Genomic DNA, 25,535 nt, shown 5'->3' on the forward strand with positions numbered 1-25,535 from the left:
TTTTGATATCATGCTGAATAATTGAGGTTATAGATCTTCCAGCTCAAGGGCAACAATGCCTGCTTTTTTCTCCTGCTCCCGCCCCGCCACCAAATCTATAACCATGAAATAATTTCTCATTGCCTAAAGGTTTATTGGTGCCAAGATTATAATGGCTTACGTTTTGCTCTTCAGAAAATTGCTTCACACAAACAGAGCCGTTGGACCTGTACATACTAGAAATGAATAATGTAATGGGGACCTTTGTGTCAGTTGTAAATTAAATGTGGGTAAAAATATGTCCCGGAGTCAGGGATCATTAGAAAGCAAACAATTATCATCATGTATAAAAATCAATTGTATATTCAGGAACATGAAATACCCTGGCTGTTCTCATAACTCACTTCACTTTTATGATTTTTGTTCACAAGTGTATAAGTCAGCTTCAAATGCGGAGTTGAACTGGATTTACTCTCCACTACAACACCACTAATTAGTGTTTGATGGCTGGCAGCCTTGCAAGTGTGTCACCCCATGCAGGCCAACTGAGGTCTCTGTGGAGTCTGCAGGCTCCATGGCATGTGAGTGGTGAGGGTCAGGTGTCATTCCTCACCTATTATTTGGTGTTAGCTATTGTCACCTGGAGCTGTCGCTGTGGTATATAGGAAATAATTGGACAGTTTTCTTCCCTGGCAATTATGTACATTATGTGGAATAGACTTTGATATAAGCAGCCTGTTATTATGACATCTGAATCAAATGTAATTTATTGTTGTGGTTAGAAAAGTGTGCCACAAAAAGACTACATTTTTTTTCAATTTTTCACCCCCAACTAATGGGGGAGTGAGATTCAAAGTTATTTGTTTGAAACTTCCACTAAGTGATTAAACTTTGCCGCAGTGTTGGTGAGAAAAAGCCCTGCCACCCTGCTGTTTGTTCTAATGCAGCGCTCCTCTGTTATTAACCAGCTGTATTTATAGACTGCTCCTGGAATAATTAAGTTGCTTCCCATTGTTGAACTTTTAATAGCTTGCCCCATTCAATTTAAAGCTGATAATGCTTCCACTTACAAAAACTTCAAGGGAAATAGGAAAAAAGGAAATAGGTTTATTCACATATACGCTCCTTACTTCTTGGCCAAGCGCAGTAACATCACATCCACCACAAACAAGATGTCACGTGTGAATTAGTGAGCTTTAGAGGTGCTAATAGGCGGACTGTGATAGCTTTGAACAGAGCCAGGCTAGCTGTTTCCCCCTGTTTACAGTCTTTGTGCTAAGCTAAGCTACTGGCTGTAGCTTCACATGTACCTTGTAAATATGAAAGTGATGTCAATCTTTTAATCTAACTCTCCGAAAGAAAGCGAAAAGGCATATTTCTCAAAATGTCAAACTATTCCCCTAACGCATAAGTGCAATCTCGTCTTGAAACTAAAAACAGCACACGTGTGTTGGGGACTTGCGAGGCTACAGAGTGGAGACTGCTCTTGCTGCCTCCAGGCCTGTTGAGGGTCACCTTAGCTGCCAAGATAACAGAACAGGAACTCTGCCACAACCTCGTAGCCATCTATGCAAACAGGTTGACAAGGCTGAAACAGCATTTCAACTTTTTTACCACCACCACTGCTGCCCACTTAAGCAAAAACTGAGCAGCCTGTAAGGATCAAAGGGTTCACACTCCAGCACAATCTCCTGCAGACCAAGGTTATGTAAGATCAGGACTGTTGCTGTCGGTACAGCATGAGGCAGACCTCCAAAATAATTTACTCCATCATCTCCATGAAGCATCGAAGACGTTGTGTGGAGGCTGCTGGTTAAGTATGGAAGGCGTCACAGGTTATTAGTCAGAGCTTTCTGAATCTGTCGCCAGGCCTTATGTTTATCCTGTAGCTTGGGTCTTCTGCATGCACTCACACACACATACACATCAACATGTGTGACCCGTGCCCATGCCAAGGGATTAGTCCCCTCCGGGCCCCTGCCCACACAGCAGGCAGGCAATCGGGGAGCAGTGCCAGGGCCTGCTTACAGAGATTTATCCACTGCTTTACACTCCCTGGCTTGGTCAAACATACACACATGGCCTCCTTTGCCTTCTGCAGGACCCAGTGAATGGCTGCTGATCTGCAGCAAAGATAATAATGTGCGTAAAATATGTGGTTTTAGCTGCAGGGAGACAGCAGGTTGGCTTTGTGGGAGTGTTTTACCGTGGGCAGATGTCAAAAGGAGCAGTCAGAGTAACATAAATGTGTTGTTTGATATAAATGCCAAGTATGTGTCATGTCCTTGCACTGCAGATCAATAATGACTTGATGTCAAGGGTGTTAACAATGAACTGTGTGAATGTTACACAACAATTGCCGTTTGACTCAGCACTGCTCATTTCAGCTTCCAACTCCAATTATTGCAGTGATGATTCATGTGGTTTATTCACTGGTTTAATGCAGTAATTAAGATGCAGTCTTTAAGGGCAGTATGACAGAACCATGGCACAGCTTACATAATGTTTTTGTGATTGTGTTGTTATTTTTTTCAATGTGAAATTTACTATGTGGGCTGTTGAATCAAGCATTGACAGTGTGTGCCAAACAATGCAGTGTAGATGTATTTTTTAATGCTCTTTGTATGTAATGGTTAGGTACACAATGAGGCAGATAATGAATGATAATCAACTACTTCTATTTGCTATGATAACACATAACTACAGCATGGCTATGAATAAAATCTGAAATGTGGGCTGAGTCATTCAATTAACCCAAAAAAGTCCCATTAGATTTTTTTCTGCAAGCTGATGTAGGAATTAGTTAAGAACTGAAATAACACGGTTGTGGTTTTGAGGGTCAGATTTTGCCCAGTTGTCGTGGAAGACTAGATGTTGAATGATAAATTTCCATTTTTTGAGTATTTTAAAGCAACACTCCTCGTAACTTTTGAAAGAAGAAATAATCTTCCTCTTGCAATTGAAATAAGCAATAAAATTCATGTTTGCCCAGTTCAATACACTGCAAGACTTTGCTGACACATTAACATTTCAAAGCTTAATGAGATGAAAAACAACAATTAAACACACCTTAACACAACAGTTGTTTTCCTGCTCAAGCAGCACTACTCCCCAAGACCTGCACACAGACGTTAATGTGTAAAAATGGTGCAAAAATTGGTGGTGTTTTCCTTTACTGTGCCCTTTTACTGAAATTACCATTTGTGGTCACAGGGTCTGTTGTTCAGTAAAGGTTACATAGTCTTGTTTTTTAAGGACTCAAAATGGAAATTTGAGCATTTGCAATTCCATGACAACTGGGTGAACTCCATCTGCTGATTAGGATCAGGAGATATTATCGAAAAGCTCCAGAACAGCTACTAAATGGTCCTGTTTTAGTCTTGTCCCATATAAGTTCACATCAAAAACAATATTTTATCTCCAAGTTTAACCCATGGAAATCATATATTAAAATCACATTTTCAAATTGATAACTTTCAAAAGTATACCTTTAAATTCTCTCTGGTTTTGAATTGTGGGAGAAAATGGCAGATGGGATACAGTATGTATTTGACTGCACAATGGCTACATTGTATTGGTGTACCTAATGTATAAGTGGGGATGATTCTGCTGAGGTGTGTGTGCATGGTGCAGAGAGATGACTAGGTGACACTGAGCCAAAGAAACAAGTGTGACACCTTCCATTAATGCACTGCTGGCATTGTAACTAATACCCTACTAATTATCTGAAGCAAGCAAACAGATGGAGTGATGAATACCTCCAGCTCTGAACCCCCTTTTTTTTCTTCAACCTGCCAACTATTGCCGAGCCCACTTCAGCCAATGGCTGATACTAACAGTACAATACAAGCTCGGTGTGCATGCACACACAAGGAAATGTCTCTGGAGACCTGCTGATTTTACTCCTTGCAAGAGCTCCTCAGTCAGCTGCAGGGACAATAAAATATTCATCATGAGTGTTGAGCATTCTGTGGCAGCACCGCAGGTTTATTTGTATGCCTGCTCAGGTGTGAAGAGTAAACAGGGCAGAGAAGAGCAACAGAAAGTCTAATCTGTGTATTCTGAAGGCAGCAGTCATCTTGTACTGTTCTCTTCATCTCCCACGACATGAAAACTCACCCATACAGATGTCAACAACATAAGGCGACTCAGTCAACCTCAGAGAGTCAGCATTAGTGCAAAACATAATGAATCACACAGTGCTTTTTACTGTATGAACTACAGGTTTATATGCTCCAGAAAACAGCAAATTGATCAATTACGTGTGTTTCATGCCTGCTGACTCTGATGTATTTCTTTATCTCTCAAAAAAACCCTGTTACATAACATGACACATGATAAGTACCAGAGTGGCATACAATTGGAGCTACAACTGCTTTCATTATCAATTAATCTGCAGATTATTTTCTTGATAAATCAATTAATAATTTCCTCTCAAAAATATAAAAAATACTGAATAAAAAAACCCACACATTTCCCAGCCCTCAATGTAACATTAAATTGTTTATTTCATCTGTATAACAGTCAACAAAATCCCAAAGCTTTTTAGTTTGCAATCACAATAGTTGACGGTTAATTTTCTGATCTATTAATCAACTTGTTTCAGTTCTACAAGAGGTGTCATCTGACCTCTAGCATTGACTCCTCAGGAGGTGAAACTTGCTCTTTAATGTACTGTATATACTATACAAACGTGTACTGTACATAATGCAGTCTAATAGCCCTAGTAGACCTGCAACAGATACAACATTTGTTAACCCTATAATGTTTGGTTTAGTTGAAACTTGTGAGAAATTCTTAATGAATCTCAGTGGTAATGTTTGAGGCCTCAGTAGAAGGTGTAGCTCCTCTACCAGTGGCTAGAGGAAAAAAAGTTCATCTGAGAGAGACTTTGCCTTTTGTAATGAGCTGCACATATATAACTTCATTATTCTTTTGTCTGCAGAGCAGAGAAGGAAGGGTTGGCAGGCAAAGAGTAACCTTTTCCCTTTGCAAAGAATAGAGTGGAGAGTCCCATTCAGACTGACCACAGAGGTTGTAGCAGCAGAAACATGCAGCCAATTCATTCTGGGAAGATAGCATCAGAGTTGCAGAGACAGGCTACAAAGTCTATATTAATACGGCCAGCGGTTCTCTGAAAGAGAGGACAAGTGAGGGTGAGTTCTTCATTCACTTGGAGCTAGGGGTGGAGGGGGGTGCAGTAAAATCAGTGAGCCAGTAGATTTCCCTGCTGTGTGATTTCATCACCCTTCAAACCTCCATACTGGACACAGAAGTTATATGCACTGTGTAGTAGGAGGATGAGTAGGAGTTCTTAATGTCATAGGCTTATTATTCATAAGCAGACACAAGGACTGAAACATGATTTTTTCATGGAAAACTTATCAGAAATGTTTTTTAAAAGAGCACGCCACCGATTTACATATGAAGATCAGTCAACTTGTCATGGTGGTTCTGAAGGGAGCTTATTAATGTCTGAGCAACTAACCCTGATAATATGATTTATGTGATTTCACATTGGGCTTGAGACATTAAAATTTTAACAGAAAGACTCAGTTATGAACTCTGGGATGGAGTTTGAGAGGCGTGGGCATTTTCCAAGCAGGGAAGGTCTAACCAAAGACAGTGGTGGGAATTGTAGGATCCACTGTTTTTGGAGACGAAAAGTCAAAATATCTTGCTGCAGTGCTGACCATTCTCATCTAAATCTGTTTCTTGTGAGTTTCTAACTTAGTGAAAGTAAAATGCTAAATCACTGGAGTTCCCCCTAAAAGACTTGAAAGAGTTGAGAAAAGCCCAAGTCATGTCTTGAGAAGCCAGTCTCAAGTGAAGTCTCAATCCCCGAGGAGTGAAGTCCAAGTAAGATCACAAGTCTTTATGAGCTAAGTGCACTTCAGTTGCAAGTCTTCTTGGTTTTTGAATAATTAAAATGATGCAGAATTCCTACATGATCCTGTCAGAGCTCTTATTAGCATATATGACAAGGTAATCTCAACTCAAACTTCTTGAGATTTTAATCACCCTGTTTTGTAGACTGGCCCTGAGTTTAAGAGTTAACTAACATAATGCATGGAACAGGAAAAATGGGGAGTCATTAAGGGCCTACAACATTTTTTTGTCTGGAGGCACTATCAAGGGTTAATATAGCCCTGGGTAAAATCTTGGTCATGTGATAAAAAGCAGTCTTGGTTATCTATGAGATGAGATTCAAAGTTCCAAAGGAAGCGAGTGATTGAACCTTTAAATTGAAATTATTTTGTTACACATACTGGTCGCAGGGTGAAGAAAAAACTTCAATGTTCATGTGTTCAAGTCCCTAAAAACTCAAATCTTACATTTTTCTGTATAACATTAAATATTAATGACTAAGAAACACTATTAATTATTAACCATTAATCATTATTTATCAGAAGTGTAACACTCAAAAATGTAGCTAATCTGTTTCATCACAACCGTGTGGGTGTGGTTTGATCAGGTTTAATTGACAGTGCTGATTTTCAATCAAATGTTGAATTCTGATAGGTGCACAGACGTATATGATGTCACATTTTTCCAACTGAGCCCTGCCCACTTCTAATAAAAAGAGCACAGAGAAAACAGCACAGAGACATATCTCTCTCATGAAATGACCAAAACAGCTTCGGCAGAAAATGTGAAAAGTCCTTTCACTGCAAGGCCTAATGCAATTCAAGGGTTGTGTGTATTTACTTACTTATACCAGATTTTACCAGTGCTGGAAGAAGTAAATTCTTTACTTAAGTAAAAGTACCAATACAACAGTGTAAAAATAGTAAATTGAGGTTAAAGTCTGCATTCAATATCCTTAAGTAAACGTACAAAAATATTGTATATAATATAATATAATAAAACTTGAGACTTGTTTTTGCTTTTAAGTGTCAAGTCAAATTTTAGGCAGTTCAGTCTAAAGTAGGTCCAGCATAATAGCAGTCAGGTCTAAATCAAGTTTCAAACCCTAATTTCAGTGACCCTTTTGATTTGAGGCTGAAATCTACATACTCTGCATTGGACATGTGATTGCTAGAAGTGACGTCAGCGGATAATGTGGGTGACAGAAAGCTATATTTAAAAGAAAATTGAGCATTATTATGAAACTGGACAATTTCTGAATTTGTCTGATGTAGCAAAACCTTCCTTATTTTGTACTACAAGTTAAAGCAAGCAGAATAATTTGGACATTCTGTTTGACTGAGGTCTACAGGGCACCATTCAAAAGAACTGGACTGCACGAACGGTTGTAGTGCTGAGTCACTTCTATGGAAGGCCTGGCCTCTACTCATTTTCACATAAACATCATTCACTGCCAATGATTCAGCCTTATTACAAGGCCCTGTGCCATGCTAGGTAGTCGCCCTGAGTTTAGGAGAGACGTCTGCAGGGGTAAACAAAGGGAGCTTATCCTCATCATGTTTTCTGTGCTTGAATTAATCATCGGCAGGGTCTTCTCACAGCTCTAACGGTGGTGTCAGCCATGTCACATCAGATAGGGCCGCATCCCTCTGATGTGCTGAGCGGAAAGAGCAGGCCAGCCAGGTTGCATTCTGCTGACTGGCTGGAAGCACATGTCAGCCTGAATGCAGTTTGCTAAGAGGCTAATACTGCCCTCATCCAGGAGCGTGTTTCCTGATCCTATTGCCTGCATGGCCTCAAGTTACGGACAACCAACTGGTCAGGTTTGTTTTACTCCGGGAGGAGAAGAATGTGCTGTTTGTACTCAAGCCAAGCAAAACAATCTCATGTGATCTGTCCTAAATATCCAGTCACATACACATGATCGCTAAGTCATCCACATGGCTCTGCTAGAGAGTCAGCCAGGATCAGTCCCAGGCATGAATACATTCAACAAAACGCATTGTTTTACCAAAACGAAAACATGGCAGCTGCAGTATTGTGGACTGCGGATAATCTGGCGGCGAGTGCCTTTGTGGATTTGTGCTCGTGAGCATTCCCACTTTGTAGACGGGGTGTGAAGAGCAGGTTACATAAGAGGATCACCTCCGTAATGGTGTAATTCAGGATTCCTGCTCAACACAGCCTTTCTATGTGTATCTTTAAGAGTGGGTGGGCATAAGTGGTTCCTTTACTGGAGGACCATAGCCACAGGAAAATGCTGGCACACTGGGATTACCCATAGAGGGAGGAATTAGGGAAGAGATTGCGGGAAAAAGGAAGCGAGGGCCTGGAGGGGAATTAATACGTGTAGAGTGGAAAGGAAGAGCAGAGAGGAGTTTTCACTCCTAGAATATCAGCAAACCTTCTAGATAACTACTTTTACGGTCTACAGATTGTTTAAAAGCATAGTCTATGTTTAAAAGGCAACTCCACACAATCTGATTTTTACAAAACCAGTCTGACATTTTGGAAAATACACATTTTCACTTGCTGGCCGAGCGTTAGATCAGAGGATCAATACCACTCTCATGTCTGTTCACTTACTATGGAGCTAGAACCAGGAGCATAGCATACCTGAGCATTGAGAATGGAGGTAGGAGGAGACAGCTAGCCTGGTAAAAATACGCCTACCTGCATCTCTGAAGATCACTTATTATCACACTGTTTAAATCTGTATACAATCTTAGTTGTGGTTATACTGGAAGTTACGTGCTTAATCATTCCAGGGCGACTAGACAGAAAGAGAAGCTCAGCATTCGCACAAGTTTTGACACCTGTACAGACGTTAGCTGTAAGTTTGTTAGCAACGAATACGCACCTGCTGTGTGTCGTTTATGATCAGCGCTGCCTCCCTGACCTCTGAACTCACCTGAAACTCCACGTCTTTCTGTTTTCTCCCTCCAGTCTCTGTGAGTCTTTCAAGCAGATTCATAAAGAAACCTTTTGCTCCAAGGTGAAACACCTTCAACTCGCGCGGATGTCGCCTCTTCATGTCAGGTTAGACTGCTTCAATGCAGTGGCGCCGCTTCCAAAATTAGCTTCACAGCTAAACTATTTCCACTCACATAACTGCCGTGACTTGTCGTCTTTGCATTTCGGTTTGTGCACTAACAAATGAGATACAAAAAGTTGGTAGGAGTATTTGTGAACTTTGCAGAGCCACGCCATTTTTTCCCTTGCTTGGTCTTTAGGCTAAGCTAAGCTAAGCTAATCAACTCACTGCTCCAGCTAGTTCACACGGCACTACCGTTATTCCGACTGGGAGTGTGCATGCATCACTCAAAAGTGGGTTACTTCCACCTGAAACTCTGTAGACACACGAATAGAGTAGCCTAAATTGGCTGTAACAATAGCAGCCATTATGCTAATAGTTTGTTTACACTTCTATATTCTTTTTTCACCAGGTGGAAGTTTTTGTAGCTGCCACAAATGTGTGATATCTCAGACCCTGGAAGTACAAATAAGAGGTTGATGTCAACAATTTTTAAATACTGGTTGTTCGTAATCACACAATAAAAGATATGAGGTGAATGTAGCATAACAATGAGTGTGGCATTGATCTGCTGTGGACTAGAAAATAAATGTGTATTTCCCAAACCATCAAACTGATTCTTTTAGCTTCTCTTTGCAAAGTTAGTTTCCTGAATCACACTTTTCCCTGTTATTTTTGTGTAGATATTGCAAAAATTTTTTTTAAAATTAACTTAATAATTTTGCATCTTCTAATAGGCTTAAAACCATAACAATGGTAATTTTTAGTAAAAGTATGGAAGTATAACTCCATATATCTAGCATCTGTCACCTGTCAAAGAACCTCTTTGTATTCTTTTACAACCTGTGTCTAAGCTTATAAATCCCCCGCAAATTCAACGTGATGTCCATTTGGGCAGAGTGACAAGATCAAGATCCATTTTTAGATCTGGATATCATGGGATTTTTGTGCCTTATGCTATGTTTGAATATTGTGAGGTTTCATCGAAATTCGTCCCCTTTTCACGTTATTACATTGATGTCATTGGCATTAAGTGGTCTGCTTAGTGAGGAGACCAGGAATTCAAAAGGGATTAAATTCATTCATCCTCAAATCCACACAGATGAATGGATACACACCACCGAGATGCTCCCTTTTGATTGCAGCTTCATGCCAGCGAGTACAGTGTGAAAGGCAGAGGGGTGCTCACCCTGCAGCCAGGTTATGGATTTATGTTTTCACATAGTCTGACAGATGGGGCACTTGTTGAGTGGAGAGCAGATCTCTCGTCGGCCTCCAGGGGGCAGAGCGGCCTCTGTGCCCCAGGGCGACTCTGCCCTGTGCTCTGGGCTTAGCTGCTCGTTACATTAAAACAGGGGCTTCTGTGACAGAGTCAGCATTATGAAAGCTAAGAGGATTAGCTGATGGACATTTCTGGCGTTGCCGGTCAATTATCAAAATGAAAAGCAGTGACTGGGCAGGGCTGGCATGCTCTGTGGCACAGAAGAGCTCCACTCTCCTCCTCATCTCCACTCTACCTCTCTATCTCTCACTCAGCTCCAGTCTGTCATAGGTTACTGAGGTTCAGTGGAGGAAAAAAAGAAATAAATAAATGAATCATTGGTGTGTTTCTGAACATGAAAGTTTTTTTTGAGTGTGTGTGTCTGTGTGAGCCATGGATTAAAAAAGAGCATTTAAATTTTAATGTTTCTAAAGTGCAAGACTGTATGTTATGCAACTGTATAAAAACAGGCCTGCACGTCAGCCAGCCATCCGTGCTCAAGTCTAACTCCTCCAACCATGTGCATGATCAGCTCCTCACACACATACACACACACACACACACACACTCTACCACTGCTCACTTTCACTGCCCTACTTGTGTGTATGTGCACCCTCCCTGTGATTGTTTAACAGGCTATCAGTGTAGGAGGAGTCTCCATCACTGAGCATGTCGTCACACTGTGGGCATGTGTGAGGTTGGAGTGTTGGGGGTGATGGAGAGGGGTTGTGGGGAAGGCGGTTTGTTTTGGTATATCCATAAAAGTGGCATTCCACAGCTGCCTGTGTTAAGGATCTACCCCGGGGATTCACACAACACTGCAAATGTAATCAACCAAGTCAATGTGCCACCACGACTGCAGCGAACACATCACTCCCGCAATGACACCCTGCCTCCCATTCCATCCTCAACGCCAGCAACACTCCCTCTTATCACCCCGACTTTCTAATACTCTGGTTACACCTCACTGGGGCACAGCAGAGGTGAGGCTGTATATCCATGTGTGCCTGAAAAAGATAAGAAAACAAACTGCTGAACCGTTTTATTTTATTTTTTTCCCCTCCTGTCACAAACAGCCAGGGAGGTAAACTGTTTTTTTTTTTGCTGCGAGAGACAGTTGCCTAAAATATAAAGCGGTACAGTAATCCTAGCTCACTACATAGCAGACTGAATTATATCCAATCCCAGTTATCACTTCAGGGACAATGTCATATCACGCCTGTATTACAGACGGTGCTGCTGCATGGGCAGATTTGATATGGGTATTCAGAGGCCGGTTAGATACAGCTGAAAAATGTCTCCATCTGCTGTTAATGCAGTAACTAGTTGACCTGGTGGGCAGTAAAGTACATACAAAATATCACACCTAATATTGACTGAGGGCTGGGTAGTATTTGAAAATGTTTGGTATAAAAATTATACTTTTCAAAACTTGAGGCATTTTAAGTTTTTTTGACAATAACATTTTTTCATTAAATAAAATATCTCAAACTTAAAGGGACATTCACCACTTTTACACATGATCAGTTTACTAGTTGTGGAGTTTTTTTTTTGCTAAAGGTTCCTTCAGAATGGAATAATCTTATTTTTGTATTTATTTTGTTTATTAAATAAAGTGTTTCTCTTCCGTCTTTTTTTTTTTCTTTTTCATTGTTGTGTTGTGTCATTTCTTGTTTAATCTTCTTTTGTTTTCGTGATTGTTTTGGGACATCCGTAAAAAAAAAGCAGATGATACATCCACAGGGGTTTATCCTGACATTATTCATCTGCGTGTATGTGAACAGACGTCTCCTGTGGTTCTAGAGAAGCTTTGTTGATTTTATGAAAATTACTTTAATGTTGTCAACCATTACAAGCTGCAGGTGTGGGAACTGTCCAGACAGGAAAGGTTGAAATGACGATGTAATGGAGGACGCCATCGAGCCTCATTTTGAGAACTGTAGCATCTAGCGTTTTTGGAGCTTGACCTATAATACAGACTAAATCTCAGGATATCTCGGCCTCGGCTGCTGCGATTTGGACTGTTTCTCTTTTTAAGCCCGCCTCTCGCAAGTTCGCCAACTTAATGGAAATGCACTAATTAATCGCTGGAGAACAGCTGCACAAAAACTCAAAAAATGACCAACTATTTCGAGTAACATGGAAATATATGTTCAAAGAATATGTAAACAAAACTCATGGTTTACTACAGCACACAATATATTTTTCCTCTGCCATTATATTTGAATGTGCGAATCCTGAGTGTGAAATACACTCAGTGGCCACTTTATTAGGTATTCCTGTACAATACAACAGCTCTACCATAAATTCTACCTTCACAAGGGATTACAATGTTTGTTTTTTTGTTGGAAATGTGTTAATCCAATTACATGTTGTTCTTTTTTCACTTCAGTGATAGTTAAAAGGTGTTGTTGTACGTACCTATTGAGTATTGAGAGGTGTTCCTAAGTTTTTGATCTCCCTATTACCATACATGATTGGAAATGGTGGCAGAATTGTAGAAACACCTCTGAATATTATGCAGTCCATCATAACACATCACTGTGACCTCAGTGCTAAAACACTGAATTGAAAACTGAACATTACATCATAAGAGCAGACTTTATGGCAGAACAATTGTAATGTATTGCATCAGATTGCACAGAGGTAGCTAATAAAGTGGTCACTAAGTGTCTAGCCACTATACTGTATAGTGACCTCAACAATTCCAACAATGGACCAACAGTGGTACACAGCATTTAACTACTTTATGGATGGATATGAAAATTACTGTTTTTTTTAAGTTTAATATCCAAACCAAACTATGGACATCTGAGACAACAGCAATGCATTTACGAAAAAGAAAACAAACTGTTCTTAATGACAATGTGAGGGAAAGAGCATCCTGTAGTCCATCCAGTGCATTAGGTTGTTACTGTACAGTGGGAGGAGTTTTAAGTGTATGAAATTCAGTCTGTTCAGACAGAGAGGTCAATCCAGAGAAAGCATCTGTCTCTCATTCTTGCAGAGGTAAACTAACAATAAAAAAACATTGTTATCTGGAAAAAATTATAAAAATGGAAAATGTACAACAAGGTGTGCAGTAAAACAGCTGGAGCCGCCCATGGGGCAGAGGTTGCCCAAGTGTAGTACACTCTTGTCCTCTGGGTAAAGTTCTTGTAAAGGATTGTCTCTGTATTGCCATGGTGTGCTCTGCTTCTGCTTCTTCTGCTGCTGCTGCTGCTGCTGCTATACCACGGCGTACTGCTGATACAGCAGCTCCCGGATCTTATAGTAGTCGTCACACAGGCAACCTTCCAGGCCAATGCGTCCAGCCTCCGTCTGGACAAAGAGCACAAAGACGCACAGGTCACCTGCGTCCTCACAGAACATTCATTAACACGTAGTACAACACGGTGAAAGTATTCGTAAAACCCTGTGCAGCACTGTGCTGACCTTAAATATGTTCCCCATTTCCTTCCTCCAGACTTGGGATTGCAGTGTCTAATGAATCCAAATCCATCATGAGTTCCAATTTAAATAGCACAAGTACACACAGACACACACGCTCCTTTAACAGTCTCAGTTCTCTTTGATTTCATTTTCTGGGTTGCATCTATTTTAAGTTCTCGTCAATTATGCATTTTGTTGTTGGTATCCTGGCTCACTCCTACTTTTCCTTTTACTTTAGTTAAGTTCTGCCTGTGATTCTTTTTTGTGTGTTTCTTCTGAGGTGAGATGTTTTCATTTGCCTTTGGGTTTTTTTTTTTATCCTACTTATGCTGGCTTTGTTTGTTTCTCTTTGTGTTTAAAGTTCCATTTTGTGTCGAGTACTGGCATTTTATTTCATAGTGTGTCAGTAAATGAACCTTAACCTCCGAAACCACCAGAAATCACACCTTTTTTTTTTTTGGTCATATTCAGCGAATTATAGTCAGAAATCTTTTTGTTTGATACGTTTCGTGAATTCTGATCAATTGAAACAAAACATGTATCTTGATTTTGGTTTACTGCCAACATTTGTAACACACACAAAAAGACATTCCCATCCATTATATACAGCCTACTGCTTCTGCCTGTGTCTCTCTAGTCTGCAGAATAAGCTGCTGTATTTCTTACAGCATCTAAAACAACTTGCCCGCTGCTCTGAAAAATGCTGCCTGCTCTGGATACACAATCATCATCAAACAAAGGGAGACGATGAATGTGTCATACTGCTTCACAACAATATTAGTATGCACTTCTGATGGCTCACAGTCAACAGATTCTAAGGCAATGAATACTCATGTCACTGGAAATGTTTTCATCCTGTGTCTGCTTGTTGCAGTGATGAATTATTTCTCCTCAAGCGAATTAGTGTCTGACCTGAAGGTTACAGACAGGAGATGTGAAAGGATGTTTTTTTTTTTTTTATAATGAACCAAAGGCCTTTAAAGCTGCTTTTCATCTTGTCTGGACATTTAATTCCCAGTTTCATTAAAGTGATGCAACTCCTTTGCTCATAAACCTAAATATAGTATGGATGTAGTATCAGTATGGAATAAAACCAGAAGCTCAACATTTTCAATGAGTGGTTTTGGCAAAAACAAGCCCAGTATGTCTTCTGTGCAGGCCGCCTTCCCTGTTGACGGGCTGGGGTGACTAGCCCTGTAAGGGGGCTGATGGATAGCGTGCTCAGTGAACCAGGGGGAAGGACACTCACCCTGCGGACGGCCACCATGTTGTTGCATACCAGCACTCCTCCCACAAACTCGGCCTGGATGCCTTCTCTCAGCAGGACCTGCTTGAAGTCAGAGAGGCGAGGCTCGTTGATGAACACTGACTGATGCCCCGGAATCTGGAGGGAGAACAGAGGAGTCAGAGTGTTTCTCAAAGGGCTGTCTGAACTGCTGTAACACGCTTGTAGGTACACTCTAACAGGATCACATTGCAGTCCCTCACAGGGCCTTTCTCCAAGTTTTTAACCACATGTAGTTGCAAGTTCTGTGATTACTCTATCTATTATATCTAGGATGAACTCTTGAGACTCACCTTGGGAAAACTGGGTCTGTGGTAAAATTTTGGATTTAAATGAAAAATAAAATAAAAAATTTCCCTTTAAATCCGACTTGCAAAACTTCTAATGAAAGCTATTTATCAAATTCCTTTTGACTTACAATGTTCTTAAATTTAAGACAGCATCCTGTTAGGGTCCTAGACAGCTACTGTACAGAGACAGGACTGAGCACACACCTCCTAATACATGTTTTGGATTGACTGTGCAATATTATAGCACTGGTCCTGTAAAATGCATTATCTGAAGCAATATGTATATCTCAGAACATTCTAGTTTTAGCCTGATGCTCCATTGTAAGCTGTTGTTTCAAAATACACCATTTGCTAGGATGCTACACAATTATTTTTTCATTCCTCAGTGGTGCAAACAACAAGAATAAAGCTGGGAATCATTTTGTTTTCCATACATCTTCACTGACTGCACTACTCATTTTGGTAGTAAGTTCAGCTTATTTGATCTCTCTCTTACGTAACTGCAGCAGTTTAGTACCTGCTCCAGTTTGGTTGGTAGAAAGTCGCTCGAAAAATATTATTTATTCTTTACTTCCAGTGAACAACTTTTTTTAGGTCTTAAGCACTGCTAATTGGCTTTTTTAAAGGATTAAGAATTGCCACATGCAACTGTGCAATACACAGTGTCATATCAAAACCTGAAACCTCCAAAGCACAGACACTGAGAATGGACTGTCTGTGAAGTAGGAGGTATCTTGTGCCAAGTAGTTAGTTTTATTGTGTATTCACAGATCATTTATGTATTTACAAATTCAGGAAGAAATAGTAGATGCAATTTTAAGAAATCCTAACCTTTACCCTAACCAAATCTTTTTAATCAGATTTAATCAGACAAATAATTATTCCAAGCAGAGTAGAATCTTGAAGCTCACTAGCCACAAACGCTGACATTTAATTTACACTCATTTCCCCAAACCCTAAGCTCATAGTCAGCAAAAATGAGCTATCATTACAACAACTTTACTAAACAGTGAAAAGTCTGTATGAATCTCCTCACCTCATGTGGAGGCAGTGGCTCCAGCGTAGGAATAACATCGCTCTCTTCAGAGAACTCCTTCTCGTCTTCTCCAAACAGGTTCTTCATGGCACGCTGCGCTGCCACCGCCGTGGTGCTGTGATCAATGCCAAGATCAGGGGCGACGTCCATGGCCAGATCGCTGTCCTCGACCTCCTCTTTCACACCCTCCTCCAGCATCACGCCCGTGTCCACCTTCACCACGCGCATGTCCAGCACGCCATCGATCCACGCGAGCTCCGTGTCTTTGGCTTTGCAGAACTGCAGAGAACTCACCAAGGAGTCTTTCAACCGCACCTTTATTGTGAGGAGACGAGACAGAATGAAGACACTGGCCTGTCACATGGAAGACTGCTTTTATGCTCCGGCACCGTACTCGAAAAGAGGCAACCAAATTCACTCTAACAGAGCAGCAGGGATTTACTGAGGCTGACCTGGTAGATGTGTGTCTCGCTGGTGGCGTCTACAGTCTCCTGCAGTTTGGGTGTGTAGACCTTGATGTCCTTGCTGAAAGCCTTGCAGGACTCGGCCAGGTCCAGGCTGGCCTCTGGCGGCCCGTGAACAATCACAAGCTGTCTTGGCTTCATCTGATTAATAATCTTCTTGATGGAGTCGCCATCAGAGCGACCTTCGTAGTCTATATACGTTACCCTCGCTCTGTAAAGGCACGAATACATAATAAAGCCTTTCAATACTGCTGATTTGTCAAACATTGTTTAACACCAGCGCAGATGAGATTTCTTGACATATTTGTAATTTATCCAGGAGAGGTTTGCTGACACTTTATCTTTTCCAGCATCACTTAGTTTCACATTCAAACGTTTACACACACACCTGGAGGTCATCCAACAAACAAAACACTATACTGTCCTGCACTGTGCTGCTGGCCACTGACCAGCTGCAAGGGCAGTTCGTGAGGGAGAGGATAATATTATACAGTATTAATGTGAATTTAAACCTGCAGAGTTCTAGTTCTCATTAATATGATTCACAGACACAGCTAGCTTGAGATGATCACTGACCTTATTTCAAGGTTTTCTACACTGGAGATGCATTTGGTTGGAACAACAGAGAGATCCTGGTCCATAGGTTCATCACCATTGGTCAGCCCAGATTCCAGTTTGCTTTTCTCCTCCTCTGTGGCTTGCAGTTCAGGAACCAGAAACTCTTCCAGCCTTGGAAAACACAACAGTAGTTTATTGATAAAGGACAGAAAAATATAGATGGTGTAGCTAATCTCATATGTGATATTGTAGTACCTGATGATTTCCCCATACTCGTCCCATTTGATCCTTTCCTCGTGCGTGGGGAACATTGGATAAGACTTTTTGGCTTGTTTGAAGAAACTACCTTTGCGGCTCCCCTCACCCTTCATCATCAAGTCGTGGTGTTTGTTTTTTACTGCAGCTGGCTGATCCAGATCATCATCCATATCGCTCTCATCGCTGGAGTCCACATCCACCCTGCGGCAGCATCAAATAAACATTAAAAGGAGTACATATGAGTTACATTTTTCCAAGGGCAGACAGCAGATTTAGTATAAATGTCTTAACAGTGCCATGACTCATCTCCCATTCACAGATGTCTTTTTAAACAGCCTGTTTCAGATATGGAATCTAGACCATCATTAGCATTTCTGTTGACTTTTTACATAATTTGCTGTTTTAGTTATCATCAGACTGTAAAATTAGATGAACTGGGTGTTTTGCAGCACCAACAAGCATAGAGCACCATCAAGTAAACCATGTAATGCAGTGAAAGTAGTATCTACTGGGACTTACTCTTTTGCTTGTTCAAGTTTCTTAGCTGCTTCTTTCTTTATTTTCTCCTTTTCAAGGTATTCCTCCAGGTCCTTGCCTTCCAGCTTCACTCTTTTCCGCACCTGTCATAATGAGAAGAGTGAAATATGGATGTGGTGGAAATGATAGAGTGACACATTTTGCTGTTTCTTCAGCTGGGTCTGAATGTGAGAGACAGGGGCTTCCCGTGGGGCAAACGCATGACGGGACAAATCTCAACCCCTCTGTCATAGTCAATCAGCGTGTGACTGCTGGTCTCACCTCCAGATCCAGCATTTTCTCTCCGGGGTTGTCGATGAGGTAGCGAGCCAGGGTTCCAGGTGTAGTGCGGTAGGTCAGGATAATGGAGTTTTTGGTGTCTTGGCACCATTGGATGAAGAGTTCTCGAGAAAAGCCAGACTCGAGGTCGGGCTGGCTGCAAAGCACAACCTTGGGGCTGGGCACCCGGGCCAGGTCTGCCAGACTGTGGCACAGGGTCAAGTGACGGAACTGGAACGGGTTGTTTCTCTTGTCCTCAAAACACCTCATGAGCTTGTCACTCATCCACTCCACCTACAGGCAAACAATAGATTATAAGTTATGGCTGTAGAAAAGCATTTATATATTGTCATCTCCTGCCTTTCTCTGCACCAATGAAACCAAGTATTGTGTATTTGGCAAATAAAGTGGTATCATGGTAAATAACGGTAAATTCACATGTAAGCAATGGTACAATATCTTCTCGAGTGTGACCAGTGAATAATACCTGGGACTTGGAAAACTCCACCACATTGTAGCTGACATTGTTAAGCAGAGCTAGTGGGTAAACTCCCAGACCAGCGTCCTTTGTCCTCCAAATCTGATCCAGGAGCTGAGCCAGCTCCAACACGCGCCCAGCTGTATCCACGGCAATAAGGACATTACCGTCACCCCGCAAGGTCTCCATTACATTAGCTTTGAGAAAAGAAAAAAACACAAGAAGAATTTATTTAAAGTGAGAACCTGTATTATTCACCCATTTTATTCAATTTTACATTTAGTGGTTGCAAAAACACCACACATTATCCTGTTATTTTCTGCACAGTATTAAACAAAAAGTCTTTCTGTCTTAAAGCACAGAAATCATGATTACATGGTTCATTTGTTTGACCACTGGGATGTCTTATAAAATGAATACAATATTTTTTAAATGATGAATAAATGAATAATTATGCTGCTATACACTGCTACTACAGTCTTATGAAGGTCACTTACTAAGGAGCTGCTCGTCTCTTTGTTTACGGCGTGGCTGCACATATGTAGCATTGAAGGAGTCCGTAATAAGTAAGGAAGGACGACTGATGCTCTCCAAAGAACAGCCATTCAGGTGGCTAGAAACAGAAAGAAAACAGGACATTAATTAACAGTGAAAATGAAAAGCAAAAATTCCAGCTCATACGCTTATGTTTTGTCTGAGCTCACATTTCTCTCTTGTGGTTGAAGTCCACGGCGTAAACAATCTCCTCCTCACCGTCCTTCACAATTTTCCAAATGGTGCCTCCTATCATGTGACCAGCTGGAAGTGGTGTGATGGAGAGACCATGTCCTTTGCCTGTCAAGTAAAAATAAAAAGACTCTTTGGTAGCTGTGATACATAACCCCCAGGCGACTCCTGGCCTATAAGGATCTGCAACTAACTCACCTTTCAGGTTGACAATCTGAGAGTATTTCAGCTGCTGGATTTTATCAAAAGCACAGTCCACATCATCAAGAGTGAAGAGTGTGAAATCTTCACTGTTGTTTCGAGACTAAATGGAAAGAAGGAAATGATTAAATAAAGAAATTGTAGGCATGCAAGTGAGCTCCAATAATAAATAACTTTAAATGAACACCGTCTTCCACTCCTCCTTCTTACCTGATATAGATCATACATGAACATCTGTCCCATCTTATAGACAGGAATGGTGGCATAGATGGTACAGTTTAGGCCGAGTTTGCCCACAGCATATGGCAAGGCTCCCAGGTGTATGGGGTCAGGATGAGAGAGGAGCACAGCATCGACTTGATGAACATATCTGAGGAGGACAAATGACATTTACGTTTATTCATTTGGCAGATGCTTTTTCCCCAAAGTGATGTACAGATGAGGTACAATCCAAACCACAGTGGATCAAGGTGAATTCATTGCATATATAACATATAAGTGCCTATAGTAGATGAAAAGAGCTATAGAAGGACAGAGAGAGAAAGAGAGAGAGAGAAAGAGAGAGAGAGAGGGCACATGAGGTTAGTAAGTACTATCCGAAGAGGTAGAACAGAAAAGGATTCTGCTGACTGAATCGAGTTTGATGACTCATTTCACCACCAAGGGATCACAAAGCAGAAGAGATGTTCTGCCATGCAGTGATGGAGGGACTGGGCTTCATTCATTTGCAGATAAGAGTGAAGGAGAAAGCTCATAAATCTGAATGATTCAGAAAGGAGGGTGCTGTGCCAGTGGTCACTCTGTAGGTGATAGGTTCACAGTTTTTCAAGTCAGTCTTATAACAATTGCCAGGTGCCCATACGGACGTTGAAACAGGTTTTGCTTGCTGTAAATGTTCTTCCTGTTCAAACTGACCATTGAATAATTCTCTCCTAAAGCGGATTCAGTGTAATTGAAAAATGCAAAAATATATAACAACATGTACCTGAAATTAACATGTAACTTCAGCAGTCAAATCAAGCCAGTCCAGTCCAAAGTCACAGCCTAGATAGTTGTAAGATTTCCTCTTAATGTTTCCCTAGTGAGCTGCAGTGGAACGGCAGTATCAAGAGAGGGAGTGTTTTACAAAGACACTGATAGATGTCCAGGACTACAGATATTGTCCCTCATCGCTTAATGCTTTAGGAAGGGATCTCTTCATGATCGGCATAAACATTGGTGATTACAACAATCAAAACCTGCTTGAGCTTACATATAGGCTCCTGTCTATTGTTTCAGAACAGATTTGGTAAAATTGTGAGCCGAGCCTATACTTTAATGTGAGCAGCAACAAGGAGCAAGTAGAGAGTAATGAAAAGTGGAGTGACATGGGCTGTCTTCGGCTTGCTCAGGACCTGACATGCTGCCTACTACCTGGCAAGTCAAGGCAAGAGATGACCCGTGCTTGTTGAGCAGCACACTCAAGATAGGACCTATGATGTTACATATGGTCATCAGTCACGGCCAAATGAACAACACACACTAATTTCAATTCACAGGGTGACAAGATGGATGTCATAATTACCGTTTCATAGCATCAATGATGTCCATGGAAAAGTTCTCATCCCAGCCACAGTCCAGGAGGAAGCGGAATTCATCCACCTGCAGGAGATAACAAAGGGCCGACTCCTCCTGAACCCCTGACACGGCTGTCAGCTTTATAATGGACGTCATTTTTCTTCAGTTGTCACGCTGCAAGTACAGTTATCATGAGCTTAGGCTGACCGTGGTGCAAAATCCCCTCAATAAACAAAACATTAACGGCCTGTGTGAAGTGCTGAGGCTCTTTGCGAATGAACGAAAAACTTCCCCAGTTCTATCAATTAAATCTATAGTGAAAACAAACAAAGGCTATGGTTCTGTTCTAAACTGAAACTGAATGATATAGTAGCAGTGTTGCATAAAGTCTGCCTGTGAAATGCGGTTGGAATGTGGAACAGTGAGTAAATTAAAAGTAAACACGGTTTGGTTGCTAGCCACAGTTAGCTCACACGATCAATAACGATGCGTATGTAGCATGGTAGCTACAGTTTAGCTTGGGGATATAAGTAAACTGAATCGACAAACGAACGTGCTACACACCATTAATTATGAGCTGCTATAAAATGTCTCCCGTTGTAATAGAAACACAATGAATTGGAATTTCTATAATCCCAACTTTAAGACATTTTGGCTAGCGTTTTTGAACACACACTTAACTAGCGGACAGACATATTTGCCGCTGCATCATGAGTGAAAGGGCAAAGGAGCGTACCAAGTGAAGGGGTGTAACTAAAAAATATTTTACGTCAAAATACCGAATGCTCATTATTTTTGTTATACTGTATTTGAATACATTTGTCTTGTTCTTACGTACTCATATTTTTGCTGATATAATAAAATAATTAGGAAGAGTAAATGTTTATAGAGATTTTTCTAGTTAAAGGGATCACTGTGTAGGCGCCTAGTTGGTAGAGTCCAATGTCCTCTGCCTGATAAGTTAAGAACAGAAGGCCACGGCTTGGCGTAAAGAAAAGGTATTATTTTTGAATATCTCAACGTCGTTTATCTTTATTCTTTGAGCTTTTGTACTGTATCATTTTTACTGTGCAACGTAACTACTGTGTTATAGTAGTAAGTGATAGACAATTCTCAATGGAAACCTGACATGTATTGCTGATGCTACATAGCTATCTGTTTAGCTAGCTAGGCGCTGGTGGCTGTGGTGCGATCAGCTTGTGTTTAAAAATTGTGCATGCTCGTCATATTATCAGTATTTTAAGCATTATTTCGCTATGCGCAAATTATGAAATCACAGCTACAGCATATGTGGTCCGTAGCAGGGAATGAAAGAAGAATTCACTTTACTTAAGTGAAAGTAATGATTCCGTGGTGCAAAAACACTGCTACATGTAAATTTACTGCATTTAAAATGCCACCCAAGTAAAAGTATGTAAGTACCATCAGATAAATGTACTTCGGATACAAAAGTAAAAGTTCTCATAATGCAGTGGACCCTGTAAGTGTTGCACTGTTATTATTGCTTTTAAAATGTAAGCTGTGCCTTAATGTTGTAGTTGGCCGAGGTGCAGCTATTTATTTGTACTTCATTTTCTGTTGGGTATTTTAATCGATATTACTACTTCATATTTTATAAAGGGTCGTACACTAATGCAGTCTAATACAACAGTCGTACAGTAAAGCCAACCTTCATGAAGGTTATAATGTTTGTATTGAAACTAAGAAATGTTGATTCAACTGTATGATCAGTTTGGAGGCTTGCGTTATGTTGACGGATCTTTCTATTATTTTGCCCAAAGCATTCAGATCAGTGAGGTTAGGATCTATAACAAAAACGCAGTTTAAATGAAATCTGATCGTTATAAACTTCATGAAATGAGGAGTACCTAATAAACTGCCAACTGCTTGTATAATATGTATGTAAAATAGGGCTGCAACTAACTTATTTTTTATTATTGATTATTCTGCCTGGGTTTTTTTTCCACAATTGTCTATCAAATACCAGACAACAGGAAAAAAATGCCTGTTATAATATCTGACGGGCCAAGGTGACATTTTCAGCTGCCTTGTTTTGTCTGACCAGAAGTCCAAAATCCAAAGATAATCACCTTGTTGCCCTGTGTGAAGAAAAGCATCACATCTTCACTTTAGAAAGTAGAAACAGAAAATATTTGACATTTTTGCTTAGAAATGTTTAAAGCAAATATTTGATTATCCTGCAGCTCTAATGTAAAATGTTGAGACCCCTGCTCATCCATAGTCCACTCACACAGGTATTTTCACCTATGTTGCATAATTACTGTGGAGTTTTTTGCATATGAACTGTGCTTGATTGACATCTCTATCGCATTTCTGTAGCTTCTGTTTTACCTGCTGGCTACAATTTACTCTGTTATCATTCATGGTGCACAGAGTTTCGTGAAATGCAATATAATTCCACCCAATTTACACCTGACTCTAATCAGCCAAAGTAATTGAAAACACCTGGGTGGATGTGCAGAGCATTTAATTTGCAAGTAACTAGAAACTACAACTGTTAAAGAAACGTTTTCGAGTAGAATAAAACAGCATAAAATTGAAATACAGCACAAGTACCTCAAAATTGTATTTAAGTAGAGAACTTGAATAAATGTATTTTGTTACCTTCCACCACTGGTTTGAAGTGATGGTTGTATTATACTCAATGCTGTTTGACATAGCAAGATATGTAAGAGCTCTGCCTGACGAACGTTAGCAACAAGGAATGTCTGAGGAAGGTACTCCCAAAACCCGCATTATTTTTCTGTTGCCACACAGTCCGATTGGTGTCCACACAAATAAGCTTGTTCAAAGGATAAGAACAAGCTTTTAAAGGCTGTCACCTGTCATGATGAACTTAGCGTCACAGTCACACTACTTTGTTGAAGTCCTCTAAAGAAAGATAGACTGTCCTGGTTTTATTTAGTAATTATTAGTAGTTTAGTAATTACCTATTAATCCTTCCAGGTAGATCGAGTATGAAGCCAACGTTTGCTAAGAATTGCTTTCCACTGATTTCAGTGTCTCCAGATCAAGTTAAAATGGGTGGATTTTTATTTAGTGGCTGGCAGAGGAGTCCACCCAATATGGCATAGGGTTGTCAGTAAATGTAGGTGTAAAATACGGTATTCTGGCCTCATGTCATGTGAGCACTTGAATGAATTCAGTTTTCCTCACCATGAAAATGTTGGTATATTGTCTGTTGTGATAATCAGATTCAGAGAGTTTAAGGCAATGCCAATAATGTATCTATTGATTTCATGTTCTCACATAAAACTGTAACAAATCCATTAGTTTTAAGTGTGTGGGAAATTAGCGACAGCTTTCACTTTGCAGAAGCGCTAATGTAAGTGTATTTGGATCAGAGAATAAAATCAATGCCACTGAATTAATGTTGTGATATGTCTTCTGCTTGTTTCTGTAGGAACGATGGTCAACTTTGTAGCACTTGCGCGTGAGCACTGGGTGAACATATTGGTGCCCATGGGCTTTGTGATTGGATGGTACCTCGACAAACAACAGGACCAGAAGTTGACAGCTTTCAGGAACAAAAGTGTTTTGTTCAGCAGGTAAGAAAAAGCAATTTCCTACCTACATGTAAGAACAAAACAGGCCAGTAAATGAAGGATCTGGTGCCATGTGATGTTTTGTGCTTCTGCATACTTAAACAATTTGGACTTATTACGATGCATTTTGTATAGTTGTTTTCAAGTCAGCAAATCATTGATAGGGGAATACATGTAGTTACAGATGTAACAGTGAACTCTCAGTTACTCAGTATACAGTCACTCCACTTTGGTAAACCTAAGCAACTATTTGACATTCATGAGATGGTGCCATTTCACAGAGTGGTATCAAAAAGCTGATAACAGCCTGTAGTGTTGTGATTGTAAGTTGATAAACAGGTTCAATCCTACATGTGAAACAGTTTAGATATGGCTCTTACATTTTCATGTTGGTTCTTAGACTGTTTGAAGTTAAAGCAGAAGATTTATTCTTGAACAAGCTGCCCAAAAAGGTCATCTAATACCAACTGTCGTCCAGGCACAACGTTATGTAACTTTCTCATTTCTCTGTAGGGAGCTGAAGCCTGGAGAGGAGGTGACCTGGAAGTAGACGACTCCTACCTCCTGGAATGTGTCCTGTCATCTGTGGTGTGAATGACTGATGGGTTGTCCTCAAATAAAATTATTTAATAAGACTCCTATACCTCTGTTCTCGAATTGTACCAATCAGTAATCTTTAACATTTTGAGTTGTATCAACCAATAATAAACATGCCCTTTCTCATCAAACTCATTTGGTACTTGGCTT

General features: G+C 40.5%; 2 protein-coding genes across 2 annotated transcripts; one reads left to right on the forward strand and one right to left on the reverse strand.

The window, feature by feature from the left end:
- Nucleotides 1-11,834: 11,834 nt before the first annotated feature.
- cpsf2 (cleavage and polyadenylation specific factor 2) lies at nt 11,835-21,944 on the reverse strand. The gene is made up of 15 exons (XM_022766705.1): nt 21,787-21,944; nt 21,230-21,396; nt 19,876-20,035; nt 19,663-19,768; nt 19,443-19,572; nt 19,236-19,351; nt 18,748-18,935; nt 18,264-18,554; nt 17,985-18,085; nt 17,463-17,666; nt 17,226-17,378; nt 16,638-16,860; nt 16,186-16,500; nt 14,824-14,958; nt 11,835-13,463 (listed from the first exon to the last, which is right to left on the reverse strand). Exons 2-15 carry the CDS (start codon nt 21,376-21,378, stop codon nt 13,371-13,373), a joined length of 2,364 nt encoding a protein of 787 aa, XP_022622426.1. The 5' UTR covers nt 21,379-21,396; nt 21,787-21,944; the 3' UTR covers nt 11,835-13,370.
- A 174-nt stretch (nt 21,945-22,118) lies between these two features.
- Nucleotides 22,119-25,516, forward strand: ndufb1 (NADH:ubiquinone oxidoreductase subunit B1). Its single transcript, XM_022766718.1, has 3 exons — nt 22,119-22,220; nt 24,647-24,791; nt 25,302-25,516. The coding sequence occupies exons 2-3, from the start codon at nt 24,652-24,654 to the stop codon at nt 25,336-25,338; spliced, it is 177 nt and encodes a 58-aa protein (XP_022622439.1). The 5' UTR covers nt 22,119-22,220; nt 24,647-24,651; the 3' UTR covers nt 25,339-25,516.
- Nucleotides 25,517-25,535: the final 19 nt, after the last annotated feature.

Source organism: Seriola dumerili, unplaced genomic scaffold (genome assembly GCF_002260705.1).
Source record: "Seriola dumerili isolate Sdu_G_001 unplaced genomic scaffold, Sdu_1.0 BDQW01000025.1, whole genome shotgun sequence".
Taxonomy (NCBI): Eukaryota; Metazoa; Chordata; class Actinopteri; order Carangiformes; family Carangidae; genus Seriola; species Seriola dumerili.

Coding starts and splice junctions, on each gene's coding strand:
- ndufb1 (XM_022766718.1), top strand. CDS start 24,652: ATGGTCAACTTTGTAGCACTTGCGCGTGAGCACTGGGTGAACATATTG. Junction 24,792..25,301: donor AAAAGTGTTTTGTTCAGCAG/GTAAGAAAAAGC, acceptor ATTTCTCTGTAG/GGAGCTGAAGCCTGGAGAGG.
- cpsf2 (XM_022766705.1), bottom strand. CDS start 21,378: ATGACGTCCATTATAAAGCTGACAGCCGTGTCAGGGGTTCAGGAGGAG. Junction 19,352..19,442: donor TTCAACCACAAGAGAGAAAT/GTGAGCTCAGAC, acceptor TTCTGTTTCTAG/CCACCTGAATGGCTGTTCTT. Junction 18,086..18,263: donor AGAAAATGCTGGATCTGGAG/GTGAGACCAGCA, acceptor TCATTATGACAG/GTGCGGAAAAGAGTGAAGCT.